At 50.5% G+C, this 24439-nt stretch overlaps 2 protein-coding genes across 9 annotated transcripts in view; one reads left to right on the forward strand and one right to left on the reverse strand.

Annotated features, from left to right (window-relative positions):
- Positions 1 to 13519, forward strand: part of ZMYM4 (zinc finger MYM-type containing 4) — a 34787-nt gene extending 21268 nt beyond the window's left edge. For 4 of the 7 annotated variants that reach the window (XM_051774503.1, XM_051774505.1, XM_051774509.1 and 1 more), the window contains 19 exons: positions 496 to 611; positions 731 to 1003; positions 1502 to 1652; positions 1908 to 2080; positions 2180 to 2330; positions 3397 to 3537; positions 3831 to 3868; positions 4481 to 4625; positions 4801 to 4919; positions 5268 to 5439; positions 6025 to 6078; positions 6191 to 6370; positions 6904 to 6998; positions 7119 to 7290; positions 8751 to 8902; positions 9392 to 9503; positions 9898 to 10146; positions 10779 to 10908; positions 11761 to 13519. In XM_051774503.1, the coding sequence (XP_051630463.1) occupies positions 496 to 611; positions 731 to 1003; positions 1502 to 1652; positions 1908 to 2080; positions 2180 to 2330; positions 3397 to 3537; positions 3831 to 3868; positions 4481 to 4625; positions 4801 to 4919; positions 5268 to 5439; positions 6025 to 6078; positions 6191 to 6370; positions 6904 to 6998; positions 7119 to 7290; positions 8751 to 8902; positions 9392 to 9503; positions 9898 to 10146; positions 10779 to 10908; positions 11761 to 11968 (2831 nt within the window). In that variant the 3' untranslated portion in view covers positions 11969 to 13519. Of the gene's footprint in view, positions 1 to 495; positions 612 to 730; positions 1004 to 1501; positions 1653 to 1907; positions 2081 to 2179; positions 2331 to 3396; positions 3538 to 3830; positions 3869 to 4480; positions 4626 to 4800; positions 4920 to 5267; positions 5440 to 6024; positions 6079 to 6190; positions 6371 to 6903; positions 6999 to 7118; positions 7291 to 8750; positions 8903 to 9391; positions 9504 to 9897; positions 10147 to 10778; positions 10909 to 11760 lie in introns of those variants that run through there. The other 3 variants (XM_051774504.1, XM_051774508.1, XR_007901270.1) reach the window with 3 other exon arrangements.
- Positions 13520 to 17056: 3537 nt separating this feature from the next.
- LOC127464260 (interferon alpha-inducible protein 27-like protein 2A) lies at positions 17057 to 19378 on the reverse strand. Of its 2 annotated transcripts, none has more exons than XM_051774500.1 (5): positions 19183 to 19378; positions 18728 to 18786; positions 18061 to 18102; positions 17564 to 17725; positions 17057 to 17320 (listed from the first exon to the last, which is right to left on the reverse strand). In XM_051774500.1, the coding sequence occupies exons 2-5, from the start codon at positions 18729 to 18731 to the stop codon at positions 17232 to 17234; spliced, it is 297 nt and encodes a 98-aa protein (XP_051630460.1). In that variant the 5' UTR covers positions 18732 to 18786; positions 19183 to 19378; the 3' UTR covers positions 17057 to 17231. The 2 variants fall into 2 exon arrangements, with proteins under 2 accessions (XP_051630460.1, XP_051630461.1); XM_051774501.1 differs by having other exon boundaries at positions 19074 to 19378.
- Between the last annotated feature and the right edge of the window lie 5061 nt (positions 19379 to 24439).

Raw genomic sequence — 24439 nt, forward strand, 5'->3', positions numbered from 1 at the left:
TAAGGACTTTCTACTATAGTGACAGTGACAGTACAACCATTTCAGTTTTGGTTTTAGGGAGCTTAAACATGATAATCAACCTTAAATCTGTTTTCTGCTCTTGCAAGTGCAGCTGGTGGGTTTTCCAACCACTTGTGTGGACATACACCATGTCACTGTTGGGGCTCCTCTGCCCTTGTTCTCCGGGCTGATGAGTTTGTTACCTCAGCCCAGTGTTGCAGGGAGCCAGGCAAACATCTTCTCAGCTATTTGTCTTATGGAAATAGAAAAATGCTTACTGACATCCTAGGGATACTGGGAGATTAATTAAATTTCTGGCAAGCAACAGGCACAGCAGCTGCAGTGTCTGCTTCTGAATCTGCAGAAATGTCATCTCGGGCTTCTCTCTGTACCTTGGCTCATCATTCAGACTGTTCTTGTGTGCACGGTGCAAAATCATCTGTGATACAACCTGATGTTGCATAAATCACTTTTTCTTCTCTGTTTCACCCTCAGGTGTCCAAGTTCAGTGCAACAGCTGTAAAACCTCAGCCAACCCTCAGTATCACTTGGCCATGTCGGACGGGAGCATACGCAATTTTTGCAGCTACAACTGCGTGGTGGCTTTTCAGGTGTGGGTTTCTTCTTAGCTGAATTAACAGAACGCTGAATCAGTGGTGGAAGTGTCTGGGGGTGCTGGGTAAAAGGTGTAACCTTGCAAAATAAAGCCTGCTCCTTTGCTTCCCTGCAGAACTTGTTCAACAAGCCCTCGGGGCTGAAGTCGTCGGTGGTGCCGCTGTCGCAGGGTCAGGTCATCGTGAGCATCCCCTCGGGGACGGTGGTGTCGGCCGCTGGCACCACCTCCACGGTGTCCCCCAGCTCCACCAGCACCTCAGCTGCTGCAGGGCTCCAGAGACTGGCTGCCCAGTGCCAGCAGGTCACTTTTACCCGCCCTTTTGTAAAACTCAAGTGTCAGCACTGCAGCAGATCGTTTACAACCAAACCCGAGCTGCTTGACTACAAGGTAATCGAGATCAGGGCTTTTCAAGCTCTCTTTTCTCAGCAGAAAGCCAAGGAATTGTGGTTTATATACACTGGTCTGTCAGTATTGCTCTGTTGCTTACTATGAGCTGCTATGGAGGAATTTGGAACTGATTTTGGTATTATTTAACCATTATCAAACTAAATGCTGATACGAGCTCTGTGGTCTTAAAAGCAGAAAAAAAAAAAGACCACTAAAAACCCCAAATTAAATGATTGCCTGGCTAAAGAAACACATTCCCATCTCTTGGACCCAGAGATGATCTTTTTAATCCAAGGGCAAAGCACACTGGTGAGGGTTTTCTGCAGACAGTTCTGCTTTATTGTAAAGCTAAACGGGGAGATTCATTTGCTGGTGCTGTCTGTTGTTGATTTCCAAGGGTATAAATATGTTTCTGCGTTTTTATTAACGGTTAAAATGTATTATCTGGGATGTGACTCATTCAGACATTGAAACCAAAACATTCTGGCTGTGTTGCAGGGTAAAATGTTCCTCTTCTGTGGGAAGACCTGCTGTGATGAGTATAAGAAAAAGAACAGTGTGATGGCTTTGTGTGAATACTGCAGGTTTGAGAAAATTATCAAGGAGACAGTGAGATTCTCAGGCACAGATAAAACGTTCTGTAGTGAAGGTAAGAAAGGGCAAAACCCTGTCTCAGAGAAGTCAAGTGTTTTGCCTTAAAATTATTGGTGATACTAAGAGAAATCTAATATTTTTAAGTTAGAAATCTGGATTTTTAGGTTTAGGAACACAGAACCTTCTTCACAGTTAACATTTTAATGGTATGTTTGAACAAATTACTACAGACATCGCTAAATACAAGAACTGGAAGTGCTCAGTGGTTGTCTTTTTGGTGCTGAAGAATGTTTTTGCTGTTTCCTTTCAGTTTGTAAACTGCTCTATAAACACGACTTGTCGAAGCGCTGGGGAAACCACTGTAAAATGTGCAGTTACTGTTTACAGACTGCCCCCAAACTGGTCCAGAATCACTTTGCGGGGAAAACGGAGGAATTCTGCTCAGAGGAGTGCATGTCTAAGTTCACAGTCCTGTTTTACCAGGTAAGCAGTGCTGTCACATCCTCCAGGAGAGGGTTTTGCCCACGTGCTCCCCGTTGGTGCTCCCAGGTGTGTTCAGTTGGTCCCTCACTCTCTTCCCAGATGGCAAAGTGTGATGGGTGTAAGAAGCAGGGGAAACTCGGCGAGTCCATCAAGTGGCAGGGGGAGATGAAGCATTTCTGCAATCTGCCTTGTATTCTGCTGTTCTGCAAACAGCAAAGTGTTCCTGACCCTCCACCCCCAAACAACACAGGTAACCCGGGCTGGGCGTGGTGCTGCCTGTTGGTGTGTGTGACACTGAGATGGATGTTTGTTTGGAAACTCAGTTCAGTGAATTTTTAAGATCTGTCTTCTCCTGGGGAGTTTGCCAGTTGCTGTTGGATGGGCTCAGGTTTAGATCTCTCTTACTTGAGGCAGTTTCAAACTTCCTGTAGGTGTGAGGTGCAATTGCTTCATGTGCCAAACAAATTTTAGAGAAGATGAAGCAAAAGCACTTGGTTTTCAGACACTTCCATGAAAAAAGGGCCTGTTCTCTTGGGGTGAAAGGTACTGATCTGGTGAAGGCATGTTAAATATGTCACTTGTCTTGATAACACAGAGCAGATATGGTGGAATGTTAATTTTCAGTTAACAAGAGCAATCAAGTGGTGAAATTAATAGAGTTAATGGCTGTAAATACAGACTCACATATATGCACTTAAAGCAGCCAGTTCTGGGCAGTCTGTGGGCATAGGAAGAGTTCCCATTTCTGTGTCATTAAGTGTTGATTCTTGGAAGTGTCATTCCCAAGGTTAATGAGGGCTGTAGCTGTTTCCTTGAGCAGGTGGAATGGAAATGAGGGTGGGAATGAAGCCCACTGGAACAGGAACTGTGAGTTTCTGTAGGGAATGAAAGGCAAAGGGAAAGAAAGGCCCACAAAGACAGGAAGAGGAAGGGAAATAAGAAGCAGGAATATCACTGATCCTAAAGAGGGGCATAATCTCCCACTGAGTGATGGTGGCTGTAACAGTAAGGTACCCAAAACCAATAAAGTATATTAACTGGAAGTTTATACTGTGCATCAGGCCACAGTCAGCTTTTCAGCTTGGTGTACATCTGCTGCTTACACTGGTGGGAGCTCTTTTCCCCCTCTTGCTTTGTTTGCTTGTGGAACCAGCTCCTGTTTAAACTGAAATGCTGCAGCTTTACACCTTCATCCCCTTCTCACAGCAACCTTTTTCATCTGGAGATAAATCTGAAGGGGGGGTGTTGTTTCAGAAATGCTATTTTACAGATTATCTTACTGCTTATTTTCATTTTCTTCTGCTCACTGTGTCCAGCAAACCTTTCCATGGCACCTGCCTCCTCCTCAGGCCCTCCTTCTTTGAGAAAGGACTCAACCCCTGTCATAGCAAACGTGGTGTCCCTTGCAAGCACCCCAGCTGCCCAGCCTACTGTTAACTCCAACAATGTCTTACAGGGTAAGGCAGCTGAATACGATGCCTGTGCTTTTAAATCTCTATTCCTGAACATTTATATTTGCTCAGGGATTTTTTTCACTGAGGACAACAGCCACTTCTTCATTATTCTTCACGTCAGTGCAGGTGGTTGCATTTGTTCTTCCTTTATATAGGTATAAATAATGACTTGAATTTATGTACCTAAACAGGGAATGAGTTTTAATTGGAATTCTTTTTCTTGACCTTGGCAGAATATGGATTATGGTCCTTGATGATAAGTACACAGGTTATTGTATGTTTTTTTTTCTTCACAGGTGCAGTCCCTACTGTGACAGCAAAAATAATAGGAGATGTAAGTTTTACAAGAGACTCTTTTTTTCTCTCTTTCACCCAAATTGTATCAGTAACAAGTAAAGTATTTAAGAGTTTTGCACTGTCATTTTGGAACTGCTTTCCCTGGTTATGATTGGGCTTTAAAATTCATCCAGCTTGCAGATGCTTTTTAAAAAATGGATAGCACTTATATGGCATAAAAGTTCTGTTGTGTCTGCTGACAGATTGGATGATTTAAGGCAAAGCCTGTCAGATTGTAGCTCTTGAGGTGTCTGTGGTTCTCAAGTAATTCAGTGGTTTCACATCACTTTACTCAGTTTTTTAGGTATCTGTATCAGACTTTTAGTTATCAGAAGTATCTTAACTCCTTTTTAAATCTTTGCCATCAGTAAGATTCCAAGGTCAAAAGTTTATAGTGGTTATTTGACTGCAGGAACCCAGTATTCCTGCAGATTTGTTCACTGCACTGTTAACAAAATTACCTGGTTTTGCAGTAGTTTTTAAATGATCATTTTTATCAGCAAGTAGAGTTTTAAATTGTTCAACCTCCCACAGCAGAGAACAAACACTGCTCTTATGTTATCTTTCAAAGCAATACCGACTCTGCCCTGATTTTGTGTTTTCCAAACAGGCAAGTACCCAGACAGATGCCCTGAAGCTCCCATCATCAAAACCACCCAGGCTTCTAAAAAACAAAGCTTTATTGTGCAAACCAATCACACAGACTAAGGCCACCTCCTGCAAACCTCACACACAAAACAAAGAATGCCAGACAGGTGGGTATCTGGTCTCCTACCCCTGTTGTAAAAGTCTGTATTGCAGTTGAGAGAGGAATACATGACTCATGTAGCAGAGTATTATTTGATGTATTTTAAAACCTTAACTAGTTTTCAGAGGGTTGTGTGTTGTTTTTCCAACGATTTTTGGTTTGTTCTGTTTTTGGTGTAACAGAAGCGGCGCCTGTTCCGCCCCAGATCGTTGTGGTACCTGTTCCTGTACCAGTGTTTGTGCCAGTGCCCCTCCACCTCTACACTCAGTACACACCAGTTCCCCTGGGGATGCCAGTACCTGTAAGTTATGCTGCAGTTCACTACAGAAGTCAGTGGTTTCCAGTCTTGTTTGGTGTCCAGCACACCCAGCACAGTGTCACTGGGTGTTGTGTCTGCTCATGCAGGCGGTACTTGGAGGCCTTGAAGGCATTTCCCTCCCTATTGCCTAATGTTTGGTTAAAAATCATCACACAAAACTGCCAGTTTGTAGGGAGAGTACAGAACAAGTTGTCCTGTCTGGAGTTATTTTAAAATTAATTTCAGTAGTCCTGAAATATATGTAAGATTAAATGAGAGGAATCTCTCTTGTGTATTTGCTGTTTCCCTTCAGCCTTCAATATGGTCTGATATTTTCCACGTGTTCCATAGATACCAGTTCCCATGCCCTTCCCAACTACCCTGGATAATGCTGATAAGATCATTGAAAATATTCAGGATGGCAAGGAAAAGGTTTCCATGAATCCATTTGAAGCTGATCTCCTTCAGATGGCGGAAATGATTGCAGCAGATGCGGAGAGAGAAAAAACACACTCTCATGGTGGTAGGTGGTGGTTTGCAAAAGGAGATGAAATGCAGTGAGGGGAAGGTCCTCTCACCACAGAGATTTCCCTTTCCCCCATCCTGGGTGCTGATTTGACTTGTATTGACAGTAACAGGTTACTAGAGGTAGGAATCTCCAGATCAGTACATCATGTGTTAGAAGGAGGAGCCAAAATCAAGAAGACAGAGCAGCTGTTTTAAAGCAGTATTTTCGTATCAGGATTTCTATGGTGAGTTCTTGAAGGGTGGTGCAGGTCAGAGTGTGTTGGATAGTGACCAACCCATATAGTAAAAATTAAACAAGCTGAAAAGAGATGAACAGAATATCTTTATTTGTCCAAAGATGACTCAAACAACAAATGGGGAGGGATGGAAACCTTTGGAAAAGCAAGCATAGATTAGTTCTGCATTTCTGTTTCCCCTACAACAGCATGACAGCTGCTGGGAGAACTCCAGTGAAGGAGAAGACACATCAGTGTGTTAATATTATGAGCTAATACATATTTTTTTGGTGTGCAAAGTATTTTATGTTAGTCATGTAAGCTGTCAGTCATGTGTAGATACAGATTTCCTTCTTTCTCCAAAGGATCTCAAACATCTGAGCACGAGCTCTTCCTGGACCCCAAGATATTTGAGAAAGGTCAGTCAGTATTTTTTTTTTTTTACAAGTGGATTTTGATCCTCTTACATCTTTTCTGGCCAACCCCTGGTTTCTGCCTTTGCCATGGTCTGTGTGACCCCTCTCCTTACAGACCAGGGCAGCACCTACAGTGGAGACCTGGAGTCCGAGGCCGTGTCCACCCCCCACAGCTGGGAGGAGGAGCTGAACCACTACGCCTTACGATCCAGTGCCCTGCCAGAGCCCGAGCCAGAGCTGAAGCAGTTCTCCAAAGGGGATGTGGAACAGGACCTGGAGGCAGATTTCCCATCAGGTCAGTGCAATGTGAAGAAAAACTCACTGCCCTGTTGAAGCACACGGGGTTTTCTGCATGAGTGTTGTACCAGCAGCCTGCCTGTGTGTTTTCATGGAGTGAAACTGGGTATTTAAAGCTGCAGTTATCCATCAGCTCTACTAAAAATTACTACTTTAAAAATATTACTGGTATCTTTAAAGACAGCATTCTGCAGAACCCCTGACAGGAGTAGCAGGCAGCCTTGCTTGACTCCTTTAACTCATCACTTCTGTGTCCCTGGGTGTAATCCATGTGAGTGGGGGGTAAGATCATGTTTGCCTGAATAAATAAACCCACTGTTTCGGGGGGTTTTTTGCTTCTGCTGGAGAATTTACTTTCTTTTTTACAGAAAATGCATAGATTGCTTAGTCATTCAAATGTCAGCATTATTTGAATGTACAGCTGTGATTGCCAAGTGTCAGGTGTTCCATAGTATCTCAGTGACAGTGACACTTCTACCTGGGCTGCTAAATCATGTAATTAAACTCTTCATGGTGTTGATTTGACTTCAGACTCATTTGACCCTCTCAGTAAAGGACTGGGTTTGCAGTCACGTTCGCGGGCAAGGCGGAGACACAGGGACGGCTTCCCACAGCCGAAAAGAAGGGTAAGGAAGCACTGCTGGAACTGGAATTTGAAATAATAACATCATATGCACTAATCTGAGCATCTGTGGATGAGGAGCCTGTTAAATGCTGATTGCTTTGCTGTGCTGGTTTGCCTGCAGGGACGGAAGAAGTCCGTGGTTGCTGTGGAGCCCCGGAATCTCGTGCAGGGCTCCTACCCCGGGTGCTCTGTGTCTGGGATGACCCTGAAGTACATGTACGGGGTAAACGCCTGGAAAAACTGGGTCCAATGGAAAAACGCACAGGAGGAGCAAGGGGACCTGAAGTTTTCAGGTGAATTTGTCTCTCAGTGGAAACAGAAACACTTAGTTGAAGAGCACTTGTCGTGATATGTTGTTCAAGTGAAAATTAGGATTAAATATCACTGAAGTTTACAATATCCATGAGTGGAGAACAGATTTTGTGGAATACTGTCTTACATTTTTCCATGCATTTAAAAATGATGGCTGTTACATTCTTAAGTGATCTGCTTGCTTTAAAAACAGGCTGTAAAACATTAGAAATGTTGGTCTTTTAACCCCCGAATTGCCTTCATTTGCACGTAGTGATTCTTCATTTGTAGCAGAGATGCCTCTTATGCAGCTGCAGAGCTTTTCTGAGCTAGTACAGAGTCATAGATTTATCAGGCCATAATTCTAAGTTGACAGCACCAACTTGGCCCCATCCTTTTCATCTGTAGCTGGAGCACTCCCAAGGTATTTGTTTGTCAGCAGAACCGTTTGCTGTAAAATAATTGTGTGCTACAACATCAAAATCTTAGCATCTTATCTCTAGGCTTCACAGCTGGAAAGAAACATTCCAAAAGTCTGTGCTGCAACCTGCCTGAAATTAACTTCGTTGCTCCTCTTATCTCACTGGGGTGACAGATAATAATGACATAAAATGTCACTTTTGTTTTTCCAATGATGGATTACTTTATTTTTTTCACAAAAGCCCAGCAGTCCTGGGATTTGGCAATGGCTGGCTCCCCTTTTCCCTGTCTCAGATCTTACATCATTGCACTGAGTTTTGTGGGCAAATTTTTGGAGTCAAGCAGAGAATTTAAGTTAGAAATAGAACTGAGATTTTTGGGGATGGTGAGGAAGAGAGCAAACCATAATAAATACTTGTGCAATGTAAAGAACTAAGCATGACAGGACTTGTATAAGAAAGATCCCAAAGGGAAAAATTCTAATTAGGATGAGATCTGCTTTTTCATCTCTCATTTGAAATTTTTGTTGCCATTACATGAGAGCAGCTGGGGTTTATTTCCCAGAAGAGGAGTAATCACATGAGTTACTGTTTTCTTCTTGTGGCTAAGGAAGTAAATAATACGGTTATTTCCAAGAAACTGTACCCACTCTCAGAAAGATTCCCTGCTTGCTTATTCCCAAGCAGGCACTTTTTAAAGTGTGGAGCAGCCAAGCCTGGTGATTTCACTGTAGATCATTTGATTGATTCCTGGTTGCTCTGCTTCCCTTTCCAAATCCCCCACGTGTCCCATTAAACTCTTCCTTCCTTCTGCCTTTAAGAAGTCAGATTTGCTGCACTCAGTTATGTGCAGAACTATGAGGAAATGCTCAAGGCTCTCACTCCCCTGAGTCCAGCTGGAGAGGGGAAACCTCTTTGTCAGCCCATACAGGGTCGTTCATGGGTGAGAGGCGATTCAGGAGCTCTGCCTACGTGAAATGATAAGGAATGTGTGAAGGTTTAATCTGTTGAATTAATTTTTCCAATGATTTTCCTGGCCCCAGTTCATCCTGTGAAGCTCAAGGAGGACATTCTCTCATGCACTTTTGCTGAGCTGAGTTTTGGCTTGTGCCAGTTTATTCAAGAGGTGCGGAGACCAAACGGAGAAAAATACGATCCTGACAGCATCTTATACTTGTGCCTTGGAATTCAGCAGGTAACTCCAAGGATTAGGGGGATGCTGGGAACAGACAGAACTTGCTCTGGCTATTTATGCTTTACATCCATAGTCCCACATAGCAGCCTGGGTTTTGTAGAGGAGGCAACAGCGTCTCTTTTCTGTGCTTTATTCTTTGTCTTAATTCCGTATTTTACTGATTTGTCTTGACTTTTTTATGCTCAGAGAGACCAAGTTCTTCTGTCCTTGTGGGAATGTGATGTAGGGGGCTGGGTGTTTCTGCCTAGGCACAAACCTTTGGGTTTGGAACCGTTTTGGTCCTATTTAATATATAGGAAAGGTTTCCTCTGGGGTGAGATGTTTCAGATCTAAAATAACTGCATGATGCTCTTCTAATATATAAAAGTTTACATGGGAGGGGTTACCCAGGCGAGACTCTCAGTGGCAAGACCTGTTGTGTCCTGAAGTATCCTCTCTGCAATGTTATTTAATCACAAACTGTGTGTCTCCCTGTTTTTTCTCTTGTAGTACCTATTTGAGAATGGTAGAATAGACAACATTTTTACTGAGCCCTATTCCAGGTTCATGATTGAACTTACAAAACTTCTGAAAATCTGGGAACCTACAATTCTTCCAAATGGTAGGACAATTCTTTCATTTGGTGTAGCTGCATGATGAAGCTCTGTCATAAATTAATGTTTTCTCATGCTCAGTGTTATGGGAATTACACATTTTTGGAATTGGCTGATTGTGGTTTAATACAGTGAAATTAGAATTTAGTGAGGATCTGCTGGTGTCTGCAGTGTTCCTTTGTATCCTTCCCTTCAGGTGTTGGAAGATCATGCTGTTCCACAGCTTGGTTCTCCATGTCCCTCCTGTGTTTCTGCATGCAGAATTCTGATTTTATTGGATTAAAATTGCTTATAATAGGTGTGAATTTGGCCTGATATAGGGTTCATCAATATAGTTTGGCTGAAAGAGGACTTAAAAGCATAAATAACTATTTTCTTTCTTTCTTTGCCCGTTCTTTCCAGGTTACATGTTCTCAAGAATTGAAGAGGAACACTTGTGGGAGTGTAAGCAGCTGGGTGCATATTCCCCCATCGTTTTATTGAACACCCTTCTATTCTTCAACACCAAATACTTCCAACTAAAGAATGTCAGTGAGCACCTGAAACTGTCCTTTGCCCATGTTATGAGGCGCACCCGAACTCTCAAGTATAATACTAAGATGACATATTTACGTTTTTTCCCACCCTTTCAAAAACAAGAGGTAGAATCAGGTGAGTGCTCTCTGACCATCGGGGTTTGGGCAATCAGGTTGGTGTTGTCTGAATCACAGAATTCATTGTATTGTCTGCTTCTTTTTTAAAAAGGACTGGGGAGAAAAAAATGTGTTATTCAGTAAGCAGAGCTATGCATGTGCTGTTCTCCTGGACATTTCCAGTATTTTTCACTGGTTTAATAGTATTTTATAACATCCTCGACTTGCCTGAAGTTTTATTAACTACTGCATGAGTTTAAGGCCTTTTCTGAAGTCCTTTTCTCAGCACTTCCATATTCTCGAGGTTTCATGGTCCAGACCCTCACTGTGCCTTTTTAACTCCCAGGTTTGTCCTGGGTCTGTGTGGGGAACAAACCTGGCAGCCCCAGTTGAGAACAGCAGTTAGGGGCTTGCACACAAGCAGGGGCTCTCCTTTTGACCTGAGAGGCAAAGACAGATTTTTGTTCTCAGTTAATTTTGGTGTTTGGGAAAGGGAAGTGTTTGATCCTGTGAGCCTCTTTAGTTCATAGTTCCAGTGTGTCTTTGGGTGGTGCAGAGTCACCCCTGGGTGCTGGGCTCAGACACCTGGGCTGCTTCCTGAGGGTGCTGCTTTTCCACTGAACTCCTGTGATGCCACTTTTGTGTATCCAGATAAATTATCCGTAGGCAAAAGGAAACGCAGTGAGGATGAGGAGAGTCCAACAGCAGTGGAGATGGCTGAGAACACAGAAAACCCCCTGCGGTGTCCAGTCCGACTGTATGAATTCTACTTATCAAAATGGTGAGTGGCAGGACCTGATCTTTGCTCTGTGTGTAGATCAGAACAGGCATTTGGGCAAGGAGCCCACCCAGACCTTCTGTGCCTGTGCTGTGGCTCCTCTCTCCAGTTCCTGATCCTCGGTGTGAGTGGAACCATCCTGACAGGAATTCCAGCAGCAGCACTGCTGGGACCCCCAAATAGGTATTTTTTGTTACTGGTGTTGAGTCAAGAGTGGACTTACAGGGAGAGATGTATCCTTTAAACAAATAAATTCTTGCTGTAAATGTAAACTGGGGGCATTACTACAGTGCCCATGGCATTCTTTCCCTGAATTCCCATTCTCCTTCTTTTGAGGAGATTGTAACTAATACCCCAACATCATAATTCCTGTGAAAGGAGGAAGGAGTGTGAATTAAGTAAAACTCCTGATAACTCTTGCCTGTCGAGATGTGAGATTAACTTGAATTTAGGAGTTAGAAAGAAGACTATAGCAAGGACATAGATATAAATCAGTTCTGGAATCCTAGAACCATTTTCATTCAGAGATTGGATGTCAAATGCATCAGTCAATCATCCCATTGCTAGTGCCATTAATTGGATTGCACTCTGATCAAAGAACCATTGCTGTAAAGAAGTCACTCTGATTTTGTTTCTTTATGACCAACTAATGCTGAGAGACCAGGAAACAATTTAACTGTTCCCTAAGTGGAATGAGGGAGACCATCTAAGAAAAAGATACAAATGACACTGTTTAAATTGTAATTTTGTCTCAACGTGGCTTAGATTTCCCTGCTGGTTCTCTCTTAATTTTTCATGAGTAAGGCTGTGAGTGCAGCCCAGTGTTCCTAAAGCCTCCTCTCTTTCCGTTGGCAGCTCTGAAAGCGTGAAGCAGAGGAGTGATGTGTTCTACCTGCAGCCCGAGCGCTCCTGTGTCCCCAACAGCCCCATGTGGTATTCCACACTGCCCATAGACCCAGGAACCTTGGACATCATGTTAACTCGGATTCTTATGGTGAGGGAGGTACACGAAGAACTTGCCAAAGTCAAATCAGAGGACTCTGACATTGAGTTATCAGACTAACACCGAAGCGGGGTATTTTCCTTTGAATACACGTCAGAAGCACCAAAATGTGAATACGTCCAGCCTTTGGAAAATGTGTATCAAATAGGCCAAGAAAATGTCACCTACAGGCAGATTTTGTACCACAGTGGATGTACAAACTGGAACTGGAAGGAAGCAAGCTGTGTAAGCTGCAAAACCCGACGTCCTGTGGCACCGACCAATCCTCGGAACAAATCCAAGTGGAACTCACCTATTGGAGTGGTGCATAAATCCTTTATCTGTTTAGGATTTTTTAAAAGTTGTGAGATATTTTTAAGGCAAATGGTTGTGTAAAATCTCCCCTCACACTGTTGGGCACGGAGAGCTAGACTGTGGCTCAGGTGACTGCCCAGCCTGCTGGCTGGCAGTCCTTGCTGCCAGAGAACACGAGGATCTTCCCAAGGATCCGAGGGAAAGGGGTGAGGTTTAGACAAACAGACACCTTCCGTTATAAATACACCTACACATACACTCTTATAGTTTTTTTTTTTTAATCTGGGATCAAGAGTTAGGAAGGCAGGAGCCACTGGCCATCCAAATGGACAATTCTGGCTGCTGTGGGATGGTCACAGGAGGCCAGACTCCGGCTCTCACTCCGGGCTCTCCCCTGCTGGAAGAGGTGCTGTAGGTCAGATTGAGGGATGGACAGCAGGTGATCCTGGGCCCTGTGCAGTCCCTTCCCCAACCCAGAAGCTCTGCACTCTGTCCTTGCAGTCCAGCCAATCCTGTGGTGCACAGAAGGTTTTTTTCCCTTAAGGCAGCTTTTCCTTTCTCCTCTTTCCCTCCTCCTGCTGTTTGGGTTATTTTGTGAGGTGAATCCGGAGAGGGCTTTGTCATTTCAAACAGAAATACACACACACTCTTTCTCTTTCCACCTTTGCAGTGTTGTGCAAAGGATGCAGTATTACTTCTGACACCGGAACTGTGGTAGAAAATAACCATGTGTGTTTTTTTTTTCCCACCCCACCCAAAGAGATTTAGTCATAGTGTTGGAAATTGAAAGAGATTTTTTTAAGGCTTGGCTGTTACTGAGTCTTTTAGAAGAGAAAAGCTCCCACGTGGTGTTTAGAGGACAGGACAGTATCAGATACTCTCTGTAGCTCTGTTTTCTCAAGCTCTAGACGTGTGTTTCTGATGACCAGTGATCACAAATTCATTGGAAACCCAAACTATTTTTAAAGAAGAGAATTGTATGGTTTTTATCTAGCTCTGGTCAGTTATCCATCTTCTGTAACAGGGGTCTGATATTTGAGCTTGTCACTAAAGTTTCAAGAGAAAAAAAAATCAACAGCCTTGAATTATATTTCCTTTTTTTTTTTGTTTTGTTTTGGTTGGTTGGGTTTTTTTGTTTTTTAATTATTTTTTTAGCAGTTACGAAAGTAATTTAACAAAAATAAAATCAGAAAGTAGTCTATTGACGTTGTGTACTCGGTAGTCCTGTCCCTGCCTGTAACAGATTTCACTGATGTATTTTTTAATACAGAAAATTATGTGAAAAGTAAAACCTGCCCCTGATTCTGTCTGATCAAAGCCCATCTGTGTCTGTCATTTCTGAGCAAAGGTCCTGCTTTGTCCCTGGCCTGGCATTGCCAGGGGAGATGTTTGGGCCGTACCCCGGCACTCAGGGATGCTCCCGTGGGCTCCATCCTTGTTCCAGGAGCACTGACCTGGCCCTCCCTGTAGTTACAGTGAACAGTGAAATAGCAGGCACAGGGCTTTGGATTGGGATGGTGGATAGAACATTCCAGGGAAAACAAAGTCATTCTGCAGGGCATTAAAGGCCCGAGGTGTGTCTGCTGCACACGGGTGTGCCCAGAGCCTCTGTGTCTGTAGGAGAGGGGGAGCCTCCAGGAATCCCCGTGTTTCCTGGGCATCCCCTCCACAAGTGCAGCTGTTGGGGGCTGCAGCAAACTGCCCCTGGCTGCTCCCTCCTTCCCTGACCCCCTGAATGAGCAAGGGAGCCGTGAGGACACAGGCTGTGGGGAGGGCAGGCTTTCCTCGGGTGGGGATGGTCTGAAAAATAATCCCACAGCTGAGTGTCCCCTTAAGAGACATTAACAGAAACATTCCCATAGAATAAACGTAGGATATTTGTACCTTATGAGTAAAAACACCCTTCCCTTCCTCTGAAGTCTCTCACCATTTCTTGTCTGGGAACACTTTCATTTAGGTTAATTTTTTCCAGGTACTTTGAATGAAAGCTACTTACCTTTTAGATTCTCTCAGCAAGGAAAGTGAAATCACTTTGAGACTCACAGGCTGAAAACAAAGTTGTTTAACGTTGTGTGAACTCCTTTTACCTGGTGGCTCTGAGATAAGGAACATTTCAGTGCAGTTTTATGGTAATAATTAACACAAGTAGTTTCACTTTCACTGCTGTTTGGAGGCCCTTTGGCAATGATTGGCCTTGCCCAGGGTCAGCCTGGGCTTTTTTTGCCTCCTGAGTGATTTCTTGTCAGCTCGAATTCATACTGATTACAGGAAGGATTACCTTGAAGGATTAAAATATATTTGTAGATCATGCACACAGGCTCAAAGTTCTGAACACAAACTTCCTTATAATCAACATTTCTGACTCAGTTGCTGAGTGCACAACACTGTCTACTGAAATAGTTTTTTAATATGAGAAAAATGCTGCTGTAGTCTCAGTGTGGACAGAGAAGAAGCAAAGATGGGTGTGAGAAAGAAGTACCAAAAACTCCTGCCCTCAGTGTGCCAGCAGGTCCTGCTGGGGGGAGGTGCTCTGACAAACCTGCCGCTCCAGGTTTGGAACCTCCTGGCTTTGGTTCACAAAAGCAGGAAACTGGGGGTGCTTTGAAAACCACAGAATTAAGTGCAAAAGGAAGTTAAATTATCTTAGGAATTGTTCTGCCAACTACTGCTCTAAAAGATGCCCTTGGATTTCTCTGGAATAGTCTCCAGCTCCTCAGACTTTAAATCAGTAGCAAAGTCCCTCGTGCCCCGTGGCCCGGGTGTGCTCTGCAACAGGAGCTCCCTCTGTGCCACTCCTGTGCCAGGGTCACAGAGGTGACTGAATGTGCAATAAAGTCCTTGGTTTTTTGATAACAGCCTCAGTAGGTCCCCTCAGTCCCCTGAGAAATAGTTTTGGTGTTGCCTTAACAAACGAACCTGGAACAAATTCAGGTATCGGATGCTTGTGGAGCTCGTAACCCTGGGTGAGGTTGGAGATTGGCTCCCCTTGGCACAAACAGGTTCCTCCCCAATTTTTCTTCAATGTATCATCCATTTTAAACATTTCAGAGGCAAAATTAAGATATTCTGTCTTTGTAACAAAGAGCTGCTCCCTGGCATTACGGACCCTGAGCATCATCAACCTTGCAATGCCTGAATGGTTTTGCACAATTGTGTTTGTTACTCAGTTGACTCCAGCTCTTTTTTTTAGGTGGATTTTTTTAAACTAAGGAAGAAATTACTGAGTCTGACCACTGGCACAAACAGTCCCTCTAACTTCATCCCGTGGCACCTGGCTGAGCTGTGAGAACTTGCCTTTTTCTCTTGAGTTTCCCCACCACACTCCCGAGACACTTTCCAGGACGTTTCTATTGTGTTGTGCTTTCTGAGGGAACAATTTTGGACATCCCAGGAAGAGCAAGTGGCAGAGGAGCCATTGCAGGGTGCTGAGAAGGTGCTTTGGGCAGGCAGGTAGTTGATAGTATGTGGCAAAAAACTCATATAAATATTGAAGTGTCTGGGATTCATAGTTTTATATTCAAAACATTTCACCCTGGAGGTCCTTGGTGCTCAGCCACTGGCACCAGTGCTAGCTCTGCTCCAGGGAGTGTTGCACAGTTGTAGAAGGGTTTTTAAAGTCATAAAGTCTCAAAGGAACTCTGGCAGCTTGGATTCTCCTAACCACAGAACTCAAATGTCCATTGGACATCACATTCCCTAAGCTGATGGATTTTCAGCAGAGATTCGGCTTTTGTTAAAGAAACAAAACCTGAGTTACCTGACTGTCACCTGCCAGGAGGGAAAATGGAATTTAGGGCAATGAAACAGTGAAGTTAGACAGAGCATCACACCCCAAATCTCAAAATGTATCCCAAGGGCACGATTTTAATCCTGGCAGATCCGTGTGGACGTGGGTGGGATGAGTCACCCTGGGTTGGTTAACTCTTGGTACTTAGTCAATGAAGGGGCTTGGGCCTGCAAGTCCTGGACTTTTTATCCTCCCTCCTGCATATTTGTAACACAAAAAGCCAGAACTATTTGAAAAGGTCTTTTTGAGCTGCTGGGAGCCAGGCAGCTGCTTTGGAGAGGAGGGTGAGGGTGATGGCCCCTGACCTTTCTCCCTGGCTAAGCCACCCACCCATCACCCAGCCCAGGCTCCAGCATCCACTTCCCTGTTGGATTCACTGGTGTTGGATCAATGATGCCTCACGTCTCATCCCTCCCAATCTGTACCTGGGTTGTACCTCTGTAAATTGGCCAGACTTTCCTACCTCGTTTTGGGCATTATGAGGCAGAATTCCATAGGATGCTTTGCAGCCCCATGATGAAAGGTGCTATATAACTGCAAAGTGTTACTTCAAAAGATGTAACTAGGTCACCATCATAACCTATATTAAAAAGACTTTTTCTTATATAAGAATTTATAAAGTTCAATGTATGGTAATAACAAGTGAATTATTGAGACCCCCAGAACAGTTTTTGTTTCAGTTGTATCTGTACTCTGGAAAAGTGATTAAAAACCTTTAACCTTACTAGAAGAGTGCATCTTCCTTTCCTGTATGATGTTGGAATCTAAGTTTAAAAGCAGAATCTCACAGATTTCGGGCGGGGAGGGCTGAGTTGGTTTTAGTCCAGTGTTACAATTGCAGCTGCAGACCTGCACAGCAACACTTGGTCCTTCCCACGTGGTGTTCCGCAGCTCACGCTCAGTCCTGCTCCTCTGGGATGGGCTGTAGGTACAAACCTTCCCCACACCCAGGGCAGGGGAACTGCTGGTTCAGGTCAGTCCTTGGGCCCAAATGTCACCTGTGTTCTCTCACCCTCAAGTGGCACCATCACCCAAGAGCCCCAGTAACACAGAAACACCATCTCTGCTGCAGGCAAAGCAACTTTATTGGCTTCAGGGCACTCATTGCTCAGGGGAATCCAAAGCTTTTGCGAGGGTGGGGTCTGTGGGGACTTCCCATCACGTGCCACGCTGCTTGGCAACACCTCAGGATCAGCACTTCTCTTGGGTTCTGCATCTGGAGCTGCTGCCTCCTTGGGTTGGTCAACCGGCGATTTTCTCTACCAGGGCACCGGCTGCTGCCCCAAGTGACCCCAGCCCAACTTCGGCACCAAGAGAGAAACCTGCAGCTCCTGCCAAGACAGATGGAAGAGTGATGTCCCAGCAGCATTGAGGCTGCCTGCTGAGGGACCGGGCACTGGGCAGGGACAGCCAAGGACTTTTCCTGGGCAGGGGGAGCCTGGAGAGTTCAGAGCGATTCCAACCCGTGACAGCTCAAGGGGCTGGTTTGGCCCTACAGCAAGGCCAGGGTATAACCCCGTGTTCCTGAGGGCATGAACCCAGTGCAGCCCAGCTGCCCTGCCCTCCCCACTCACCGATGGACTGCAGCACAGCCACGGTGCTGCCGGCTGCCACTCCCCCTCCGTTGGCGATGGCAGCTGCCGACATCATCTTGGCAGCGATGGATCCAGCGGCGATGCCGCCTGCGGTGAACCCCAGCCCAGCAACCACCGCCGGGGCGGCAACCAGTGCCACTCCTGCAGGGAGGACACCACAGCATTAGGGTGCTCTGTGTGCCCCACACCTCCCCCTGCCACCAGAGCCCCAGAACCGGCCTCCCCAAAAGGGCCGAGGGGTCAGGGCGGGGAGCGAGGGCTGTGGGGTGCAGGGACACCCCACCCTGGGCAGGAGAGGAACAGTGGGCAGGGCTGCAGCACTGATTCCAGGCCAGTGCTGCCCCCTCCTCCACAGCAGCATCCCCATTCTCCCCAGCACTCCCAGCCCCAGCCCAGCCCAGTCCCCACACCCAGACGGGGCCGGCACTGGGCAGTGAACCCGAGCACTGCTCAGCCACTGCCAGACCCTCACTCACCTGCTCCGACTGCAGCTCCAAGGGCTTCAGCTATTCCCCATCCTAAGAAGGAAAATGACAGGAGGGCAGCAAAGCTTGTCCCAGACCGATCGCAGTGCCCTGTGCCAGGCAGGGCAGGGGGTGGGAGCAGCAGCTCCCCCAGGCCCCCCTGCATTCAGCTCACCCAGGCCCCTGCACATCCCCCTGCCCACAGACCCCCTGCCCTGCCCTGCCCAATGCATCCCACTGACCCAGAACAGCACAGGACATGGCATATGTCAGCCCAGTGTGTCACCTATCACCAGCACAAGGTGAATCAAACACATTTTAAACCTAACTCAGTCACCACCTTGCCAGCCCCTCACTGTGCTCCAGCACATCCCCAGCTCTCAAGAAGGCAGCTGAGTCACTGGGGATCTGTGGGGGCTTCCCAGCACCTGCCAGGCTGCCTGGGAGAGACCTTGGGATGAGGCAGCTGCCTGGATTCTCTTGGGTTTGTTACCTGGAATATTGTTATCAGCTGCCCCTCACCCTGAAGACCCCTGGGAACCGACCACTGATGGCACCGACCCCTCTGCCCCCCCACCCGGGAGGAGAGGGGAGAAGGGACACACTCGGGGTCCCCGTGTCCCCCACGCTGTCCCTCTGCAAGGGCCGTGCCCCCGACCCCACCAGCCACCCAACTTACCCATGGTGGGCTGGGCTGGAGGGGGAGCTGTGCCGGGTGTGCTCTGAGCTGGGACCTTCCTTTGGGGAGCAAGAACAGGAGTTTCTTCGTGGGCGGCGAGCGGGGCTGGAGGGGCTTTGCTGTCCTGCACAAACAGCCCCAGACACCCCCCTCCCACCCAGGAGCCCCCGGCCACCCCACAAAAGCAGAGACCCCCAGACCCCACATTTCTTCCCAGCGCAGGGCTCTCTGGGTGCTCTGCCAGTCCAGCGGGGTGAGCAGCCCCTCTTTCCCCCCGCCCCCCTTCAAATAAGGGGTGCTGTCCCCAAACACCCATCGCGGGACCCCGACCCCCCACACCACCCACCTGTGCCCCGAGGGGCAAAGCGCTGCTGGAAAGGTCCCCCCAGGGGATGTCGGCACAGCCGATTGACGGGGAACCGCTCGCTGCCCTTTGCTCTCTGTGTCAGCGTTACCTTTTGATGCTGCTGGCTCTGCTGGAGCCGGGCTGTTATAAACGCAGCTGGTAATCAAGGATTCTTAGCAGCAAGGCTGTTTATTCGATAAGGAATGAGTAAAGCAGCGCCGGGTGCCAAAGGGAGGCTCAGCTTCACCAGCACACACTTCACAGAGGGCTTTGCAGCCCTTTTATACGTCTGTTCCAGGAAAGTTCCCGCCCAGTTTCGTTTTCTGGGTTGTGACGTCACTTTCGTTTCTCAGACCCATGCTCTTTTATTGGTGGTTTTAGGTGTCCCTCTGGAGTTGAGGGACAAAAGCTCAAGTCTTCCCTTTCTTGTCCTTTGATAACCTCTTTCTTTACACATCCATGTTTACCCGTTACATACATAAGCGGTATATTTTCAAGTCTTATTTGCCTATAGTGATATATGTTTGTCAAAAGCATAATTGCATAAGCATTTTTAGCGGTACATTTCCATCGCATATTTGGCAGTTTGAATAAACACTCTTTATTGACACGAATCATCGCACAATTCCTCACACGGGGGTCGGATCCTGGGGCTTCCCCCGCGGGGAACGCTCTCCCCTCTGTCCCCTGGAGGGGACGGGAGGTGCGGGGGCCGGGGGGCTCCTCACCCCTGTGCCTTCCTTGGCAGCTGCGGCTTCACCGGGCGTTTCCCGAGCAGGTTTGGGACCGCTGAAGCCGCGCGGTGTTGATGGGGAGCCCGGGCAGTCTGAGCAGCGCTGGGACTTCCACCGGCGGGCAGCGGAGCTGCAGCCCCTCCGCCTGCCTCCGCTCCACCGGGGCTCCACACAGCCTCAAACAGCAGCCAAAGCCCCCTTTTGCACCACCACCCCCCTCTCCCGCTCCCTGACCCCTCTCCTGACCCCGAGCCCCCTCAGGACGGGACAGCGCAGCCCCCGGGGCAGCGAAGGGCAGTGGGTGCCGTGGCTCACGCGCCGCTGCAGCTGGTTGAAGGGGACCAAATCCAGTTGCAAGTTGATCTGGTTCCTTTTTACCAGCCCCAGGGACGCATCGTCTCTCCGGAGGCGCCACCGGGACGGTGCTGGCGATGTGGAATCCTGGCGTGGGGGTCCCAGCCCAAAAATACATACTTCTTAACATTCCATAACGCCGGCCGACTCCATATGGGCATATGAAGAAGTATGTAGGGTTGGGAGGGAGAGGTGGGCAGTGCGGGGCTGGGGCTGCCCGCTGCTCCCAGCCGTGCCCACCAGCTCCACTGGGATCCTGGAAGGAACAGGAAGGATCCAGGAAGCACCTCCTGCCCACTCCCAGACCCAGCCTTGCCTCTGCAGGGCTCCTACAGCCCTGCTGTGCCCGCAGCCACTCTCAGCCCTGGGCACGGAGATCCATGTTCAGAGAGTGAGGCAGAGCCACGGCCAACGCCTGTGCCTCGGACCCAGAGCCCCTCCCCGGCCAGAGGATGCTCAGGCTGCTGTTTTGGGGGGCAGCTGCCCTTTGAGGGTGGTCAGATGCTCCAGGCTGTGACAGAGTTTGTGGCCCCCGAGGAGATGGGGGCACAGCCAAGGGCCGTGTCCTGTGAGCCCACGCAGGCCAGCACGCACGGCAAAGGTGGGCACCTGTGCTTGGAGCTAATTCCACAGCAGGGGCCCCCATCGGCCCTGGCTCTTGGCTTGGCAGGGATCAACCCTGCTGCTGCCACCACTGCTGCTGAGCTGGGTCAGGATGCACCAGCTCACCTTCCCCATCACCCCACACCACCCCAGCACCCCCCAGGACCTCCCACAGCCCACATCCCCCTGTCCATGTGCCAGAGCAGCGGCTGCAGCTCAGTGCAGCTGGGGCCAGTGTTGGGGAGACCCACCTCCCACGACCCCCCCCCTTGCCCAGGGGAGGACCTGGGGGTCTGGGCCCTCCCCACCCCCTCCCCACACCACAGCTCTGGGCTGGGGAGGCTGGAGATGCCTCTGCCCAGGGGAGGGGATTCAGCTGAGAGCTCAGGGGCTTGAGACCATAATGGGACTGCAGGGGGGCTCCCTGGCCCCAACACAGCATGGCCAGGGCAGGGTGACATAGGGACAAGTGTCACCATCACCCAGATGCACCTTCACCCCAGTGACCTTCCTTCTGCTAAATTTGCAGCTGGAGAGGGGCAGGGGCAGGTACAGGGAGTGTCCTGGGGTTCCCAGGGCTGCCCCCTGGCAGGACAGGGGAGCAAGGGGTGCCTGAGGGGCCCAGCCCCGAGCAGGAGGGATGTGGGGCTGGCCCAGCGTGGTGTGGCCGTGACTCAGCGCCGGGAGCTGTGGCCACACACGCCGCAGCTCCTGCAAGGAGCCTGTGGGTGCCAAGTACAGCCTCACGTCACTGGCCCCACTCACAGCACCCACAGGCAGCAGAGGTGCTGCTCAGTGGCCACGGGACACAGGGTGGCTGCCAGCACAGCCATGGTCCCCCCAGGATGCTCTGCCAGCACCCCAGGACCTTCTGCATGGCCAGTCCCCAGGGATCCAGCCCTGGGGATCCCAGACACAGCTCCCAGGACCCAAGACAAGTCCCCAGTAAAGCAGCAGTGGTGGAGCTGAGTGTGTCTGGCTGGACCAGCAGCCCTGTTTCCCCCAAAAGCAAACTGAGGGGTGTCCTGAGGCCGGAGGCTGCAGAGATGCACCCCCTTAACCCTTGGAGCTGTGCCGGCCCTGCAGTGCAGTGGGATGATGCCATAAGGTTTTTCTGTGGAGGTACCGGGTTCCAGGGACTGGTGGGGCTGTTGGGGTGCACTGGGAGGCAAAATCCAGTGGCTGCACCCAGTCCAAATCCCAAAAGCCAGGGCACAGGGTCAGCGCTCCTGCATCCCAGCCCAGTTCAGCTCCAGTCACCTCGGCTGACCTTGGCAGCCTCCCAGGACTTGGTACTAGAGGTACCCCAGCCCGGGGGGGCCACACAGCCCCATCCTGTGGCACAGTTCCCACAGCCCTAGGCCGGGCTCTCCCAGTGACCTTGGAGGGCTGCACCCAGCTCTGCTGGTGCTCTCTGCATCTCGGGCTCCCCATCTCCCCCAGCCCCACCACCCCTCCTTGCCCCTGCCCTGTCCCACAGCCCGGCTCTGCCCCACTGCCCTCTCTGTGGCCAGACATCCCAGTCATCACAAGTCCTTCTGCAGCCTTGGAAGTGCCCCATCACTGCAGGCAGCCCCGAGTCCTCCCCAGCCCCAGCGCTGCCCTTGGCGGCTGCAGAAACGTCCCCGAGCCGAATCCCACCAGAGAGCAGCCCCTCTCCCACGTCTTCTCTGCGCCCTCACGTCAGCCGGCAGCCCCCGACCTGGGCAGCCCCCGACCTGGGCAGCCCCCGTGTTCTCCACCTGCCCGGGAGCAGCTCCCTGTCCTGGGCAGGGTGGTTTGTGGGCACGGGGGTCTGACGGCCTTGCAGGGGGAGGCAGAGGAGCCGGGGGGCTGCCGGGGCCGGCCGTGGTGGCACCCACGCGCCTGCAGGGACCCAACAACCCCAGCCTGGCTATAAAAGGAAGCGTCTTTTTTCCCCGCTCCGCCGGCGCCGCGTGTCCGGCCGCGCTCTGCAGCCGCTGCCTCGCAGGGGCCCTTCCAAGTTTTCCCCTCCAGCACTGCCCCCCCAGCCGGCTCCCCTCGCTCATCCATCCCCGGCAAACCCACTGCAGCAGCTGCTCCAGCTGCCGAGGGGCTTAAAACATACCAAGAGGCCCAGCGAGGAGGAGGGAGGTGGGTGTGAGGGGAGCTCCGGCACAGGGTGCCTGCGGGAGCACCCCGGCTCCCGTCCGGCCGCCCCTTCGCCTGCGGCATTGCCCGCTCAGGGCTGCGGGGCCCTGGTGCAGCCGGCCGTGCTGCTCAGCGCTTCGCCCCGTGCGTGGCCGAACTGCCATGCCGAGGTGTCCAGGAGTTGGGTTTCCCTTCCCGCCCCATCCCACCGGCGTGGGGTGTCCCCGCGTTGCGTGGCCGAGGGCACCCCGGCTCCCTGGGGAGGGGGTGACCGGGGGGCACAGACGGCCCGGGTGCTGCCCACGGAGCCGAGCACCCACCACGCAGGACCCCCCTGCAGCCGGGACCTGCCGGGGGTGCCCGCTGCCCCCCCAACACCACAGCGAGTTGCTGCTGCTCCCACTCCTCCACCCGGGCTGGCCCCAAGCAGAGGGGGCTGCGGGGACCCCCACCCCGGGATGTTCCCTCCCTGCCCACGCCGAGCCGCTGCCGGAGTCGAGCAGCAGCAGCAGCCCCGGCCCCGGCCGGGCTCGCTGAAGGTTAAACGTGGGCGGCGGGGAAAGCCCCGCTGCCCCCCGCAGACCCCGCACCTCCCGCCCGCAAGGCCACTCACGGTCCTGGAGGTGACACCGGCCGCTGCAGGCTGGGCTGGCGGCAGGGGCTGCGGTGACACCCGGCACGAACACGCCGCTTCCCCGCTCGCCTTGACTTTGCCACAGGACTCCTCCGGCTCGTCCGCAGGAGCTTTGCAGCATCCTCCAGTTCAGCGGGAGAAGTTCCTCGCCAGGGAGGGAGGGAGGAGGGAGGAGGGATTTAAGGCAGACCCTGCCTGGGATGCAACGTCTCCGGGTGCAGTTGAAGCCCCCTCGCTCTCTGGGCACCCCGCAGCCCCCTCCTCGCTCGTCCCATCACCGGGCTCGATGTCCCGGGATTTGTGTCCAATTCCGGGGATGCTGTGTGAGTGATCTCTGCTGAGGAAACCTCTCCATCCCGGACAGGGCATCCAGGGCTGCCACCGGCACACAGACAGCGGGCCACCTCTGTCCTCTGCCACCTGCCCCACGTCCCCCGGTGCCCAGCGGGGGTCCCAAATCCATGCCCTGGGGGAGCCGGCACGCACCGCTGGGCCCAGTGACAGCCCGGGGCAGCTCGAGGGCAAAGCGGAGCCCGTGGTGTGCACAGGAGGGTGAAACCTGTCACCACTTCAGCCACAGGAGTTCCCCTGGGCCAGGGGGACCCCGCAGGGATGTGGATCCCAGGGCAGCCCCAGGCCACCCGCTTGGGGCGTCCCCAACACCCTCGGGGCGGCTGTTCCAGCATCCGCAGCCGCAACGCCCGGGGGTGCAGGGCTGCTGTGCCCACCCCGGGCCCCGCCGGTCCTACCTCTGCCTGCGGAGAGCTGGCGGGGCGAGGGGGGGGCAGGATGCCGGAGGCACCTTAGCGTGGTTCCCAAGGGGAAAAGCCGGGACCGGCAGCGCGGCATCCCTCCCGCGGCGGTCCCGGCGGCTCCCTGCCTGCCACGACGCCCTCCCCAGCCCGGGTGCGCTCTGTTTGCCTGCTATT

The sequence above is a fragment of the Manacus candei genome, unplaced genomic scaffold (genome assembly GCF_025592945.1).
Source record: "Manacus candei isolate 608988 ecotype Guabito, Panama unplaced genomic scaffold, ASM2559294v1 h1tg000204l, whole genome shotgun sequence".
Classification (NCBI taxonomy): Eukaryota; Metazoa; Chordata; class Aves; order Passeriformes; family Pipridae; genus Manacus; species Manacus candei.